The 16,252-nt window shown below is 36.9% G+C and overlaps 4 protein-coding genes and 1 non-coding gene across 5 annotated transcripts; 1 reads left to right on the top strand and 4 right to left on the bottom strand.

Annotated features, from left to right (window-relative positions):
- Positions 1-308: 308 nt before the first annotated feature.
- Positions 309-392, bottom strand: TRNAL-CAA (transfer RNA leucine (anticodon CAA)). The gene has a single exon. It is a non-coding gene; the product is annotated as a tRNA-Leu (tRNA).
- Positions 393-564: 172 nt separating this feature from the next.
- Positions 565-2,065, top strand: LOC111778962 (CASP-like protein 1E1). The gene is made up of 2 exons (XM_023658977.2): positions 565-1,219; positions 1,628-2,065. The coding sequence occupies exons 1-2, from the start codon at positions 984-986 to the stop codon at positions 1,965-1,967; spliced, it is 576 nt and encodes a 191-aa protein (XP_023514745.1). The 5' UTR covers positions 565-983; the 3' UTR covers positions 1,968-2,065.
- Positions 2,066-2,611: 546 nt separating this feature from the next.
- LOC111778149 (E3 ubiquitin-protein ligase MIEL1) lies at positions 2,612-6,570 on the bottom strand. Its single transcript, XM_023657817.2, has 12 exons — positions 6,434-6,570; positions 6,251-6,338; positions 6,074-6,130; positions 5,923-5,955; positions 5,747-5,824; positions 5,584-5,627; positions 5,451-5,491; positions 4,383-4,465; positions 4,209-4,300; positions 3,938-4,007; positions 3,176-3,214; positions 2,612-3,095 (listed from the first exon to the last, which is right to left on the bottom strand). Exons 1-12 carry the CDS (start codon positions 6,499-6,501, stop codon positions 2,973-2,975), a joined length of 816 nt encoding a protein of 271 aa, XP_023513585.1. The 5' UTR covers positions 6,502-6,570; the 3' UTR covers positions 2,612-2,972.
- Positions 6,571-10,520: 3,950 nt separating this feature from the next.
- On the bottom strand, positions 10,521-15,419 carry LOC111778947 (monothiol glutaredoxin-S11). The gene is made up of 2 exons (XM_023658959.2): positions 15,280-15,419; positions 10,521-11,792 (listed from the first exon to the last, which is right to left on the bottom strand). Exon 2 carries the CDS (start codon positions 11,014-11,016, stop codon positions 10,702-10,704), a length of 315 nt encoding a protein of 104 aa, XP_023514727.1. The 5' UTR covers positions 11,017-11,792; positions 15,280-15,419; the 3' UTR covers positions 10,521-10,701.
- LOC111778948 (Thioredoxin superfamily protein) lies at positions 13,759-15,280 on the bottom strand. The gene has a single exon (XM_023658962.2). The coding sequence runs from the start codon at positions 14,244-14,246 to the stop codon at positions 13,938-13,940; it is 309 nt and encodes a 102-aa protein (XP_023514730.1). The 5' UTR covers positions 14,247-15,280; the 3' UTR covers positions 13,759-13,937.
- Positions 15,420-16,252: the final 833 nt, after the last annotated feature.

The raw sequence follows: 16,252 nt of genomic DNA, 5'->3' as shown, positions 1-16,252 counted from the left end.
GATTCCCTGTGGTCAATAGTCAACTAAGTTTTCTTGAATATCCAATAACAACGCGACACGTTTCAGTTTAGTATTATTTTTAAATTGGAAAAAAAACTTATCAGAAGTGGGATTTGAACCCACGCCCTCTCTCGAACACCAGAACTTAACACGTTTCAGTTTATTATTATTTTTAAAAATGGAAAAAAATGGAAAAAAAAACTTGTCAGAAGTGGGATTTGAACCCACGCCCTCTCTCGAACACCAGAACCTAACACGTTTCAGTTTATTATTATTTTTAAAAATGAAAAAAAATGGAAAAAAAAACTTGTCAGAAGTGGGATTTGAACCCACGCCCTCTCTCGAAGACCAGAACTTGAGTCTGGCGCCTTAGACCACTCGGCCATCCTGACATTTTTGTTTGTACGCTTTTAAAATAAATAAATATAAAATATATATTAAGTCCCAAAATTCAAAACTAAATAAATATACGTTTATTGAGCTATAGGGCAAAGCTTTTAATAAATTAGACGTGCCATATCACCATCAACCCGGTACAAGGAAGTTGATCGGTGGGATCTCTTAATGGGTTGTACCACCGACCAACCTTGAGAAGGGTTTGAGTGTGAGAATGTTTGTCGGGACTCGAAAGATGGTGAAGCCAGATGGCAACGTGGACGGTCCACTGAACCTTATCATTTAGAGGAAGGAGAATTCGTAACAAGATCTACGTAAGTGAACCTGCGGAAGGATTATCGTTAGATGTCTAAACATCAAATGACCCGTGAACAAGTTTACAAACTTTTTGTGTCGGGGTGGATCGTGCCCCCTTTAATGTGTCGGAAAACTTGTAGGCTGCCCACTGCTTGGCATTTATTTCTGTCTGAGGCATTAAATGCGAGTAAATATTTTCCCCAACTTTCTGCTTTGAATTCCTGCTTTTTTTGTTCACTCCAAATGCTCCCTTCTCTGGTTGAGAAGCTCGTGCTTCTTCTTGCTGAAAGATGCAGCAGATGAATGGCGTGGGAAGCAATATTAAAGCTTTGGAGAGTGGAAGAAGGAGACTGAGATGGCCGTTTGATGCGGTTCTGAGATTTTTGGGTCTGGTTTTCACTTTGGTTGCTGCTGTTGTTGTTGGCGCTGATAATGAGTCGAAGATTATCTCTGTTACGCTTATCAAAAGCTTGCCTCCTATCCATTTTTATGCTTCTGCTAAGTGGCAATACTTGTCTGCTTTTAAGTGAGCTTTCATTTCTCTCTGTCTGTTTATGATATCTCTGGCTTTTGGAGGTGCCTTCATGGTGTTTGATAAAATGCCTGAATGAAAGTTTTCGCTATAATTCAATTGTTCTTGATCATTTTGTTTCATGGATACACTCAACAAATGCCTGAGTTCTTTTGTTATTACGTGGGTAGAAGATTTGAAGGTTCGACCTCTTGATCGAGAGCATATGTTGTATGTTTTATGTTTTTGTCGACTTATTATGATTATAGTTTAGCCTCGTAGACTTTCTATTTGGTTAAAACCCGCTGTGAGCCTTCATCATCTCCTTTTATGTGTTATTCAACCTCATTTACGTTCCAAAACTGTTTTCTCTTTGCTTTTCGATTGTTTTATGGTCACGTTTCATAATTTTCTTTCGCATAGGTACTTTGTGGTGTCGAATTGTATAGCATGTGCGTATGCAGCTGTGTCGTTGGTGTACTCGGTGGCGACCAAAGGTTACAAAGACAATCCAATGAAATGGATGTTGCTCATGACCTTTGACCTGATCATGGTAGGGCTATTGTTCTCTGCCGATGGTGCTGCTGCAGCCATTGGAGTCATCGGTCGAGCTGGGAACTCACATATGCAATGGATAAAAGTCTGTGGTTTCTTTGAAGGGTACTGTCACCACTTCACAGCTGCACTTGTTATCTCCATTGCTGGTTCTGTCATGTTTCTTTGTTTGGTTGTGCTTTCTGCTTTGAATCTTTACAAGAAATGAAATTAGGAGATTGACTATGGGCTCGTTTTTGGTGGGTTTGACTGGGTTCGTTTCAACCTAGAGTGAAATTATAAACATACCTAACATTTCTATGTTCATCGTCCGGTTGGTCTGTACTTAGCTTTCTAAACTTTTAATTTTATGTTCCTAACTCAAACACAGCACTAAGAATGTTATGCACATTCCAACAAGTTTTGTTTCAATTCTCCATTCGAACCTACTCGTGTAAATTTGTCATGTATCGAAAGTTTATTTACTTGTGAGAATATAGAATCGGGTGAAGAACACCCGTTACAAGCTAACATTCAAGAGGGCAGGCAACTCTCCCCTTCTGTAGTTACCGAACGAAAATGATATCAAACTTACCTTGTTCACGTACCCCTCATATACTAGGCACAAATGCATAACGAATCATTTAATATCAAAGTAAAACATGTATTGGTTGGTAGAGTTTAATATTGATTGCAAGACACAACCAAGGATCAGCCCAATGGTCAAGAAGAGCAATGGGAATAACAAAAGGTTCAGAGGGAACGAGTTCTTCAATCCATGGTGGCCACACTTACCTAAGATTTAATATCCTACGAGTTTACTCAGCATCCGAACGAACTATCAGTAGAGTTAAAAGCACTTTACCATCCATCTCCTTAACTATATGTTGAGATTTATGTTAAATTCACATCTGCGTAATGTATCTAATATGATGTGTATATTTTTTTGCAAGATAAATACTAAATGATACAATGAAAAGAATCTGAGATTCTTCCTATAGAAGATCCAACTATTTAACTTTATGTTGCACTATTAGACTTTCCACATGTCTGATTAAGGGTATAAACCAATCATAGCCGGCCTCTGAACAAAACAGGTTGCCTTCCTAAATGGATCAAATGACTCGAACAATCGAACTTCTAAATGGATCAAATGACTCGAACAATCGAACTTTGAACAGAACCTAATGGTTAAATCAAGAGAGCCCCCATTTTTCTTGCTTACCTTTAGTTTTCATTGACCTTCTACAGTAGAAATCCTCCTAGTATTGAATGAATTGCACTGACTGCACTTGTGTCCCAAAATGTGAAAACGAACATTGCTCGTATGGCTACAGTCGTTGCAGAGAATCGATACCTGTTTAACCCGGTAGTTGATTAAGTTAGACGATTTCTGAAATGCAGTGTGGTAACGTAAACAAGCAGATAAGCAACTACCTCATGGCTGTATTCCTCAGGCATCGGTGTGCAGTCAATCTAGAAAAAGATAGAATAGAATTTAAAATTTAAGATAATATGGAATGCCAAAGGTCTACAGTACAGTAAACACATTTAAGAAACCAAAGAAACTTCGGAATATCAACACTGAAATATGACAGAAGAAACATGTCTTTACAAATATAAAGAACCACCACTCGGTGACCCGAAAAGTTTAGTATTCAACAGGATCGATTTTACCATAAATATCAACTGGGTAACGGGTAATGGGCAAATGGAAAAGGACAAAATTTAAAGTCGTAAACAGAGCAAGTCAAACCGAAACAGAAAGTATTAAGCTCTCATGGACTGCTTCTTTCATCTTGCCTCTCAATCCCTCTCTCGCAATTCAACTGAAATGCATAACTAAAACCTTGAATCTACACTCATTTTCTTTCTAACAGACAATCACTCCAGTCAGATTTCTATTAAGATAATAAGTCTGCAACCACCAACTTTCTAACGAACAGACCAATACATGTAATCATACATCACGACAAAAAGAAAAAAAATGAAAAAAATCAGTCAGAAGGTTGAAGAGTGGGGGTACAATGTACAATGATAAGATACAGATTCTAATCTCTAAGGTTGCTAAAATTTATGTGAAGCCACCGGTTCTATCGTGTTCACTAACTGGGGAAACCTCTCTAAGAATTAAAACGACAGTTCTCTAATTTCCTTCTACATTTCATTTTTATCATGACTGAACTAAGTGTTACACACCTCCATTTTCAGCAATGCCCAGCTTGCAGACATGTCCATAACTGTCTTGGAGCAGATAGGACAACGGTATCTGAGAGGCAAATATTACTACATTAGAATAAGAGAACTGGAAATCTCAATGTAATTCAAAACAGGAAGCTTAGAACCTGTTTGGTTTGAGAATAAAGACAATGGATATAATAGAAAATAGAGTTGTATTTTGTATTTGCAAAGTTTTTAGAAATATTTTAGTATATTCAGAAACTGGATGTTGAGTTGAGAATTCAAGTACTGATTCTGTGATTCCATCTCTCTGAAGCACTCCAAATGTATTGTGTGACCACAAGGCATAACAGTTGTGTCTTTAATTGAGTCAAAAAGAAACTGCAAGCATCAATAAAGTTGTTAGAAGAGAACAGTTAAGATTGTACCTTCCTGGGAAAATACGCAATCTAAAAGCACAAACCTCATAACAGATGGGACAAAAACTTTTCATAGAGTTCTCAACACACATGTGGTTATCGCGCAGCGGGGTGGAATAGCAAGATCCTGTACTTATAACAAAATGTTAATCTCCCTATCGACCCACCTCACAAACACAAAAATAGAACAAATTATTCAATGAGGCCACCTCTTAATAACTGTAAGATGTAGATCCAAAAATAAGTTATTGGATACAAAAATGAAATACTATTATAATCTCTCTCTCGCACGTCTTTGTTCAAGCCAAAACCTTTGCAACTCCTTCACTCAAATGCTCAAATCAGATCTTGTGGCGCCGAACAAGGAGGAAGCAGCAGAAGAAGAAGAAATGGGGCAAGGGTAAGCAAAAGGAGAAGGTGAACAACATGGTTTCATTTGATAATGGAACTTATGACTAGCTTCTTTTTGAAGTTACCAAGTACAAGCTAGTTCAATCCTTTCTGATTGGTTGAGGATCAATGGCTTGCTTGCATGAGGTTCTATCAGAATGATCTCAGCTCATGTCAGTCAACAGATCTACACCAGAGCAACCGACACCTATAGCTAACTCATTTCACCTGTGCCCTAAAGGAGATAGATGTGTAGTTGTCTTTCCAATTTGCAATTCCAAAACTTGTTCAGTGGTGAGGTTAGCTTTTAGTTTGTTATAATGGTTGGATGAGCTCTAAATGTGTTATTAAATAGTCTTAAAAAAAATTCCCTCTCACACATCCAAAAGGGCTAACTGTCCACGACTAGTAAATATTATCCTTTTTGGACTTTCCTTTCCGGGCTTTCTTTCAAGGTTTTAAAATGTGTCTGTTAGGGAGAGGTTTCCATCCCCTCCAACCGATGTGGGATCTCACACAAACTTATCGGTTGCATTGTGAAAGGTCTCATCAAATAACTTCTCCAAAAACAAAGGGACAAAAAGACCTTAAGAGGCAGTGAATTAGTTGCACTAACCCTGAAGGTATCATAAGCAAATAACTTATAGTAATTGCTTGTAGTAAAAGAAGTTACAACACAAGACAAAGTTATAACGAATCATCAAGAGAGTTGAATAACATACCACACTTTTCACAGTGAAAGAAATTTTCACGACCACCAACTCTGAAAATCATATTACAAAGAATACTTATTTAGAAACTTAACACAGAAAGCTGAGTTTACATTAGAATTAGAACCGGAAAATGCACCCTTACCTACAGATACCACAAGCATCACAATGAAACTGCTTCTTCTTGGTCTACATACACAACAGAAACTATTAGCATCTAGGATAAACAGATAATTCAGTTCCACACTTCAAAATTCAAAATCAGTTCCTATTATAAAGGGAAATGGATTGATGGAAACTTTTCCTACATCATCATCGTAGAATTTGCAGATGTCGCAAAAGTATTCTCCCATATTAACATTACAGTTTCGACAAACCCTGACGGCCTAAAATGCACCAAATTCAAACGTTTAATACATAAACAAGAACATATAAACACAAAGAATGAAATTATCCAAAAAGAAAAGGAAAGAAACCCCCAAACCTCTTGCTCTGTGTTGCAAATCAAGCAAACCACCTAAAGCATCAAATCCAACAAAATCAATCAAATCATATTATGACGTCCTTTACACGATGTGTTACAATCAACAAGTTAACCGAAAAAAAAAAATCAATAGAACAGCGTACAAACAGACTTGTCTAACGTCCTGTCGAACAAGTTCGTGGCGGTCCTTCGGATTGCTCAGCGAGCTCTAAAACCAATGAAAATTTCATAAATTCAGCTGAAAGCTCCAGTTCAACAACATATACACAATTCCTTATTACACGCCTCTCTCACACGCACACACAACGCAGAAAGGAGAGAGAAATACCATGGCCTCGTTGTGGCAATGACGACAGGTAAAGATTCCGTCGCAGCACGGGGCTCGGATTCTGCATCGTCTTCTATAATGCTCGCATCTAATTCAAATCGAAAAGAAGTTACTGATGACGAAAACGAAGATGCACAAGAAGAAGAAGGCCAAGGCCGCCTCATGAAGGAAAGAAATTGGTACCCGTGCTGCAATTTCCCGAAATCTTCTCTCCCGGCAGATTGGGGCACAGGGCAGTCGTCTTGTTCCATTGGAGACCGACCCTGTTCGTTCTCTCTGGTTTGGTTCGAGAATAGTTACAGAGCTTGAAATTGTTTTATTAAGGAATTTTCCCTTCTTATTTTATTTTATAATCTCATGGAAGTAAATAAAATATTATTTTATGGAAAATAACATTAACCTCGTAGGTTAAATAGATATGTCGAAGTGCTTACCGAAGTTTTTTGTTGGACTCGACAAGCGCACGAGAACCTACCGAGAACCCGAAATCTCTTATTCATGTAAGTGATACGAAATAAGATATTTTAATCATGCTACACAGACTTCATAGTTGATGATAAAATTGTCCCGTAAATATTTAAATTTGAATTTAATTAATAAACAATTAAATAAAATTTATAATTTAAATTAATTGACCTCACAAAACACGATACAAAATCCTAAATCCATACCAATAAGTAGAACAATCGAACTATACAATGACACAACATAAACATCATCCTAAACGATGACGTTTAGCTCCGATTCGCCGTTGATGGGCTTGGAGCTTCAGCTCTCGCTACAGATAATCGAGACCATCGTGATATGATCTTTCGTTCGAAAAGGTATCGACCATTGATTTTATCAACTTGATGATGATGATCTACCGTCTGAAGAATATTCCGACCAAGAAGAATAGAGACGTCAAGAAAAGAACAAAAACTATGGTGGAAGTCATTTAGCTCGAGTTTGGGAAGAATTAGGTGCATGTGCGCGTGCACGTTAAATCGATGTGTCGGTTTTTTCCATGCGACTCTCTCGAACGGAGAGGAATTTTTATTTTTTTTTATTAAAATGTGTTTAGAATTGATATTATCAATCACTTTAAATATAAAGTAACAAATAATCTCGAGGCTTAATTACACCGAAAGTCATTGTGAACAAGAGAATAAACAAATTTAAAATAAAATAATAATTATAAAAAATAAAAAATAAAAAATAAAAACTGAATTTTTTTATCGTATAAATATAAATAAAATGAAATGAAAAAAATGAATCCAAGTTTTACAGAAACGGATGATTTACAAGAACAATCCCCAAAGAACGAAGATACACAGCATAGATCCAACGCCACAGAACGCTTCTCGGCTCCGATTCGCCGCCGATGTCTTAGGGCGGCCAATTAGCACAGGTCGCATCCGCATCCTCATCCTCCTTTTGATATGAACGTTGAACTTCTTCTCTGCAACTTGACGATGATCCGCCGTCGTCTGTACGATGTTCCGGCGAAGCATTCCGGCAAGAGAAATGGAAGCCCCGCGGTGAACGGCGGCGGAGATTGGAAGAGATTCGAAGAACAAGAGAAGAGCGATAAGAGCTATGGAAAGTAGGGCTTTAATCGCTGCCATTAATTTTCTTTGAGTATTGTTTGAGAGAGGGAAGAGAATCGAAGAAACGAGTAATTGTATGCATTTATATAGAAATGCTTGGGAAGATCAAAGACGAGTATCGAATTTCCGCCGGAATTGACCATGGATCCCGGTGGCTATAGCAGGTTTTTGAATTCTTTGTTTATTGCTTTATTTCTTTCCCTTCTAAGAAGTTTCTATATAAATGAATCGATACATCTTGCCAAATTCTCAACTTCCTGGTTAAAGGCAAGAGCCTGGTTATGTAGTGGAGGCCTAGAAACGAACGAATTAGAGTCTCAGGGCGGGACCGGGATTCGGGCGGGGACCGTGACTATAATCTTGTCCCGGGCCCCATCTATCTCACGGGTAAAAAAAATGTTCTTCACTTCTCCTTTTTCTGTCTAAATGGGAAAAACTCCTGCCAGAAAAGTGCGTTCACAATAATAAACTCAAAGGAATTGATGGGCCCGCACGAGGTGTAGAGCATGTGGATTAATTCCATGCAAAGGGAAGAACTTTATCCGGGCTTGACATGCCGCGAATCCTCTTGAAAGAGAGGAGTGCCTTCGATAACGCAGGCACAGGTGGTGCAGAGAGGAATGCCTTCAAGAACGCGAACACAGATGGTGCAGAGAGGAGTGCCTTCAAGAACGCGGATACAGGTGGTGCATGATTGTCACAAGCCCGTGCCGTAAGGTTTTGGGTTAAGTCCCGCAACGAACGCAACCCTCGTGTTTAATTGCCAACCATTGAGGTTGGAACCTTGAGTAGACTGCCGGTATCTTTACTAGTACATACCTTTTATATATTTATATATATATATATATATATATATTTATTTATTAGCATAGGTATGCATTAATATGTTTTAATTGTTCATAAAATTTGATTATGAACTTAATTATTCTGTAAGCATTTTTTTTTTTTTTTTTTGGACAAGTGGAATTTGGAGTGGCTGACAGGTTAATATTTAAGGTTCTTATGCCCATTCAAAATTCTATTTATCATGTGACTTTGAAAAAAAAGATGACTTTATATGTTGAAAGAAACTAGCCATTCATCATAGCATATTACAAAGAGTGGCTCAATTTCCCAATTATAAAAAACAACAAATAATATTAATATTATTAATAAATTACTAATTTACTCCCCTACTTTTTATTTCAATCATGAACTTTACATTAAAAAAAATAAAAATAAAAAATCGTTTCGTTTTTGGGCTATATATTGAATTTAATCAGCTAAACTCATTCCTTGTTCTATGTTGTTGATGCTTTGGTTACCATCAAGTGCTTCTAGAAGTGGCTCTCTCAAGTTCGGCCGCTTCTGTTATTAAAGTAGTCTTTCATCTATCGACTTGATATAGATAATAACTCATCCAAATACAATACTCTACATTACCTATTTGCACAAATTGCTTTGACCATCCTACAAAAGTTTATGCAAAATAGCTACGAGCTTTTCAACAACCTTTCTTCTATCGATCCGCATAGACAGTAAATAGTAAAAAGAACATGACTAAACCAGATCGTCAAGGTCACTAAACTCACATTTTACTACTAAAAAACTGGTAAAAAACTGATATGAACAATATTCTTTATAATTGAGAAAGAGAAGTACCTGTGTAAAGGCTGTGTGTCGTGGAGATGCTCACCTGATCATCACGAACTATATATGGCATTTGCATCAAAGGTTAAGCCTGCACAAAATCTATGGTAATGATACCGACTGCTGAAGGGAGGAGTATCACAGACATAAGAAGAAGGCACAAATCAAAAGAGAATAAACATTATAACGAATGGAATGTGATGCCTATAATATGAAAAAAGTTGAAGAATCCCAGCCCCACATGCCGGAAAAGTTTAGAATTTCTTCCTTCAACTTTTGCATTAACATGGGGAGGATCATTATGAAGAATTATCTGAGAACAACATTTGTTTTTTAATGTAAAAGTTGGTTTTACCGATCATTATATTTCACATTATTTTGTTCCTAAACAATATATTCTTAATAAAATACCAAGACCCAACAAGTAGTCGAACTGGTTCTTTGACTAGAATATTGTATCTGATTAATGGAGCATCCTAATTTAACGATAGCGATCAATGCTAGTAGAGCTTACAGACACTTGAATACTCGGACCGAGTCAAAATCTCTAAAGCATTGAAGGTAGTCACAAGTAGTCATACCTGGGGTCGATGCTAGTAGAGCTTATAGGCACTTGAATACTTGGACTGAGTCAAAATCTCTAAAGCATTGAAGGTATAGTCACAAGTAGTCATAATTAGGGTCAATACTAGTAGAGCTTACAGACACTTGAATACTCGGACCGAGTCAAAATCTCAAAAGCATTGAAGGTATAGTCACAAGTAGTCATACCTGGGGTCGATGCTAGTAGAGCTTATAGGCACTTGAATACTAAGATCGAGTCAAAATCTCTAAAGCATTGAAGGTATAGTCACAAGTAATCGTACCTGGGGTTGACTATGCTTTGATACTTGCAGGCAGATTTTCCAGCTACTTTAGTTCTCAGAGAGTCTGATGAGGGAAGGATTAGTCGCAAAAAGTTAGTAATATGATAAAACAAATTAGGAAAGAAGAATTCAGCTGAGTTTTGGATGCATATTAAAGAAAGCGTTCAGAGCCCAACTGGGAAAATATGAACACAAGAAAATAGGAGGCAGCTTCATTAACAATAACAAACGTATTACATACTACATCGCTAAACAATTGCTACATAATTCATGACGCATAGCATCACATAAACTATTCACTAATAGACTTGTGCCAACTTATTATCGTTTTCCTTCTCCAACAGAATAGTGAATAATTTGGTTAGATTTAGTATTTGTTGTTCAAAGCACGGCTTTGCACCAGCATTTTGGTCAGATCACCGCTAAGGTGGAGCGACATGATTTCATTCGTGGATCCGATAAGCTTTCCACCGATGAACACAGCTGGTACTGGTGCACTGCAGCCAAGCCTCATGAGAGCTTTCTCTATTTCCCTGCAATCAGGGTCTTGATCAATCTCATACACGAAAGGATTGAATCCAAGTTCCCCCAATAGAATTTTAACTGCATAGGATAGGCAGCATGAGCTCTTGCTGAATATGACCACACTCCTCTCTGCAACCAACCTCTTAACCTTATCCATGGCTTCTTAGTACGATAGAGTTTTCCTAGCAAATGAAATGAAGCCAAGAAACAAACGTACACTTGATATATCTAAGGTTTCTTTCAAGTTCGTTTAAAACCTTATAACCTTTTTGGACCAAATTTATACAAATTTGGTCTAAATATGGTTATACAGGCTTTAAATATTAAGAAGGGAAATTGTGCAAGAGGAAACTAATATCGAAGCTTCTTGTTATATGAGTTTGAGCTCTCATGCAAGACTATTTATAGGGACAACATAAGGAATGCTGCCTTTTTCTAAAAAGGAACGTTCACTTTACTTAGATGCTCAAACTAATAAAAGAAACTTTAAAAATTACCGTTTCCAACAGGCTGGACAAGTTGAAAGGTCTTTTAATTCAGTGGGCATGACTATTTTATTATGCTGAAATACGAATAATTAACCATTTGATATGTAAGATCATAATTTAATCGCACTTTATTAGTAACATAACCAAAATGTGATATTAATCCTATCAATCATTGTCTGACGTGTAAAAACAATAACCGTGTCTTCTACTTTGCAGAGTTTGTGGAAATGAGAATATAGATATCAAGAAACAATGAAAACAAAGTAACAAGTTCTGTAATGTCAGTCAATAAATACCAGATTCTTCCAATCACCTTCTTTGAATCCTTGAGCAGAAAGACTTCAATGGTTGTAGTTCTTCGTATTCTGTCCACCAACTTGTATGATTCCTTCTTGCATATAAGCTTGCCAAGCTTCATTAATCTAACAGGGCTGTGCTCCAAAGCCTGGTGAGCACACAGATATATAAATTGAAAGTTCAACTTTCCCCCTATATTCAATCGACAGAGTTCTTTGAAAAATTATAGCTTCATGAAGCCTTTGCCAATGTAATTTCTAGTATATAACTAAGCACATGACTATCAACAGAGTATATCCTGTTCTTGGGAGCGAATACTGACACCCTCTATTGATACTTTAGATAAACCTCACATGCTTGCCATTTTATGACATTGAACAATAAAGCATAACTATTTTTTTTTTTGAGTTGGACAACAAGGGTGGGGAGTTAAATCTCAACCAAAAGCCTTTTTAACTTTTTGGTCGATGATGTATGTTTTTAACCAGTTGAACGATGCTCACGTTGGCTGAACAATAAAGCATAATTCTCTACAGTAACTGAATTTGCATCTCCTGAGTTGGTTTGGGCTCAAAATGTATAAAAAGTTCATGGCAGGCATAAAGGTTACAGAATCACTAGGTTTTCCCTGCTGTAAAGAATCTAACTAGCTAAATCCAAAATGTTATGCAGTGATTGATAAAATTAACCCAACCATAGTTTATCCAACAAAAGTAATGCTCTGAGACTCAATTTGTAAAGCCAAAAATGATTTGGGTATGTATTTCATATACAATATCTGATTTTCACCTGGCAATTACATGCACGTCTTTATCAACATGCCTTCCTCATAATTAAGTAACATGATGTGTACAAGCAGCTTATCAGTCTGGCAGCAGTATGAAGATATAATGAAAAGAACAACAGTCGACAAGTTTTATATATATATATAGAAAATAACCAACTTTCATTCAGAAAAAAATGAAAGAATTCAAGGGCATAGAAAAAAATAAGTCCACAAAAGAAAATCCCATTAAAGTACGAGACTCCAATCCAGTAAAACAAGATATGAAGAGTAATTAAAAAAAATACGCGTTACTGACGCTCAAAGAGAAATATAGAACCTCAATAGGGGACAACATCTCAAAGAGTCCCTCTAAACTCCTCTAAAGGTTATACATTCCTTTCACCTCAAAGACCCCACACCAAGGCACACAGCAGCTTGACACAAAAACCTCCCCTTCTCTCGAAAAGGAAGGAGGAGGAACTGCTCGATTATCTCTCTACAACATCTCTGACACACTGAAAACCAAACACCTGAAAGAAAAAAATCATAGACAAACAATGCAAAATCACAACTCCACAAGATATGATCCAAGTATCCCTCCACCTTCGACAAAGAATGTAACAAAATGAACCAACCAATGAAAGAAACTTCCTCACAAGTCTATCAAGGGTGTTCACCTTTTCATGGATAATCTACCAAATGAAGAACTTAATTTTCTTTGGAACTTTCACTTTCGATAAAGGAGAAAATATCGCTCACTAGGAGGAGAGGAATCCAACAACCAATGGAAGAATGAACTACAAGAATAGCCCTCAGATGGACTAAGACTCCAGCAATGAAAATCCCTCTTCCCTGACTTGAACTCAAAATCTTAGGAGAGTCCGAACTTCTACCGTCTCCCTATTGGGCAACTCATGATTGAAACCGAACGAAAAAGAAAGAGAGCACCTGGACAAAGGTGGAACATCAGCCACACATGACAACTAATGATAATTCCAAACAGAAGAAAATTCAATTTGCAAGGGGAGATTTCCTTCGCAAGTACATAATTCCTCAGTGGTGCATCTTCCGACTTTTTTATCAATGGTAGACTTGAAAATAAACAAGTACCAGCTTTACACACAAAAATGTCTCATGCTGCTGTCCTAGCTTATTATTCACTTTTCAGAACAAAATCGGTCCATGTTTTTTTCTACTTCAGTCGATAAAGGCTAATCCTACATAGACAGTGTAGCGGACACACTGGAGCCAACATTTAATGTCTACTTGGTATTTGTTATTTTCTTTGTAATGCATGAAGATGAAAGAAGAATTGAATTCTAGGAAAATTTATCCACGCATTTAGATGTTGCACGGTGATTATGGCTTCATTTTATAAAGTTATCCTGGCATTCGGTAAGCAAACTGAATATCTATCAGAGCCTTCTTACAACAGTTTGTACGAGCCCTTTCACCAAAATAAAGGTAGGGAGGAAAAACTACAAAAGGAAACAAAGACAGAGCCATCAGATTTTGCTTTTTGTAGCATTACAACCAGATGGCCTTCGCATCTATCAGCATTTGTTTCAGATCCCCATTAACATGGAGAGAAATAACATCTTTTGCTGAGCCTATAAACTTTCCTCCTATGAACACAGCTGGAACAGAGGGGTTGCACCCTAGACTTTTAAGAGCCCGATCAACTTCTCGCCCATTTGCTTCATGATCAAGCTCGTGAACTGCAGGGCTCGCACCAAGCTCATAAAAAAGTGTCTGAATGCTATGGCATATGTAGCATGATCTCTTGGAAAAAATCACTACTGCTTTCTGTGATGCCAAATTTCTCAATCTATCCATTAATATTCAATCGCTCTTCTTCCTTCCAAAGACTTTTATGCCAAATATTCAAAGATAAGTAAAATGGCAGCAGTTATACTCACAAAAGGAGGAAAAGAGAAAAGCCAAAGGCTTGTAGAAGAGCAAGGAACAAGAAGCTGCGGAAGTAAGGTTGTATGTTTGCTTAGGCTTTGATATGGTGACTTTGCATAAACGAATGTATTTATAAAGGCTGGTGAACGGGTGGTGGATTTAATTATTTAATCAAAACAAATTGGAAGACACAAGTAAATGGATAGAAAAGGCAAGTTCCTTCAGATAGTTGTTTGGATAAGGAAAATGGGCCTTATCGATGATTTGCATGTGGCATCACTTAATGTGTAATGATAAATCTAAAGACGTGTCCTTCAATCTATGTAAAACCATTTTGCAGTTAGAATCAATAAGATACACCACACACAAAACATTACCAGAAAGCATTTTATTTAGCCAACTGGGGTGATAGGATCAGCCGTCAAGAATATCAAAGATTTCATAACTAGAAGTAGAGAAATCTTGAGCACAAGATATGGAAATAGAATTCCATTTATTATAAGCCAAAAAAATCCATAGAAACTTATACAGTCATCATTGATGGGAAAGTCTCAGCCCTTTAAAAGAAGGATTAGACTTTGGTCTATTAATTTCAGAACAATGACGACCCTGATTCAAATTCATACTTGAAACTAGTAGGAAAGGAACAAATCTAAGAGGAAGTAGCATAAATTCATATTGGAGAAGGCTGCAACTTGAACAATACAGTGAATTCTACATCTCAGCTGATGTGGAGATTAATAAGATTTAGCCAGTTCATTTCCATCACTGTATTTGTTTGTCCACATAAACATATGGATCAGAACACCGTAGGACACGAAAATATATAACTGAAATGAAGAAACTAGGACAGATTCTTTCATATCTCCATCAAACTAACTTTAAAGGCATCAAGATGTTTATTTCCGGTAAGATATGAAGAAACTTTCACTGGTATATTAAAAGCAAGGGTCACCATTACCATTGATTCTCCCTCATTAAGATTCTGCTGCAACTTTTTTCTTGTCATGAGTTGAGGATAAGGCCAGCATTTCAATTAACCACCACACCCACTTTTCATACCCTCTAGATTTCAACTATAGAATCTTAGCTATCAATGCATCTTCATCTTTGTTCTATATGATCTGAAAGGCATGAAAAATTCCAAGATGAGAATATTCTATTTGTTTGCTGCTATCATTTAAGATAGGGAATTCTTAAATGTCACTGTGGTCAAAGCAACCATTGGTTAAGTAAAAAACAACATGATCTCCAAATCTCTCTCTTAGAGAACTCAACTTTTACCAAAGCATCGCCACATCTAAAGCTTAAAAATTAAGCTAGGGCAAATTTAATCATCTCTCTCTCTCTCTCTCTCTCTCTCTCTCTATATATATATATATATTGTCAAACAATTCCGAGGCATATTTTATTATTCACTGCACTTTCAGCATTGCACCACTCATCAAATACGAAGCTGATATTAGATCGATTCAAGAGACTGCCAATTCAGGAGTAAATAACATCCCAGAAATTTGAGCTAAAGCTCCAAAATCTGAGTTTACATTCTATCGAAAACTTCATGATTTAATATATTCTCAACAATAGTCTTCTAAGTCAACATACATTGCTTGCAGTTCGTTGAGTTGAATCCATTCATGAAATGAAAAAGCCCCCAAACAACCTATCTCACACAATTATCTGGATGCGTCACGCATAGGATGTGCATATCCTCATCCTGATACAACGAATAACGTAAAGCTAGATAAGTCAGCTTCCAACAGTTATATATATACATGTTCGGGGAACGCGAATCTCAATCTTAAAGAACAGTGCCTAAGAAGTCGCCTTCAAAATCAACAAATTCAATAAATCACTCTCCTAATCGTTAAGTTTCTGAAATCCGTCAAAAAAACGAAGAAAATTCATCCATACAGAGCAGATGTAAGGGAAAT

This window comes from Cucurbita pepo, chromosome 17 (assembly GCF_057944985.1).
Source record: "Cucurbita pepo subsp. pepo isolate OVF chromosome 17, ASM5794498v1, whole genome shotgun sequence".
NCBI lineage: Eukaryota > Viridiplantae > Streptophyta > Magnoliopsida > Cucurbitales > Cucurbitaceae > Cucurbita > Cucurbita pepo.
This window is presented reverse-complemented; position numbering and strand designations above follow the sequence as displayed.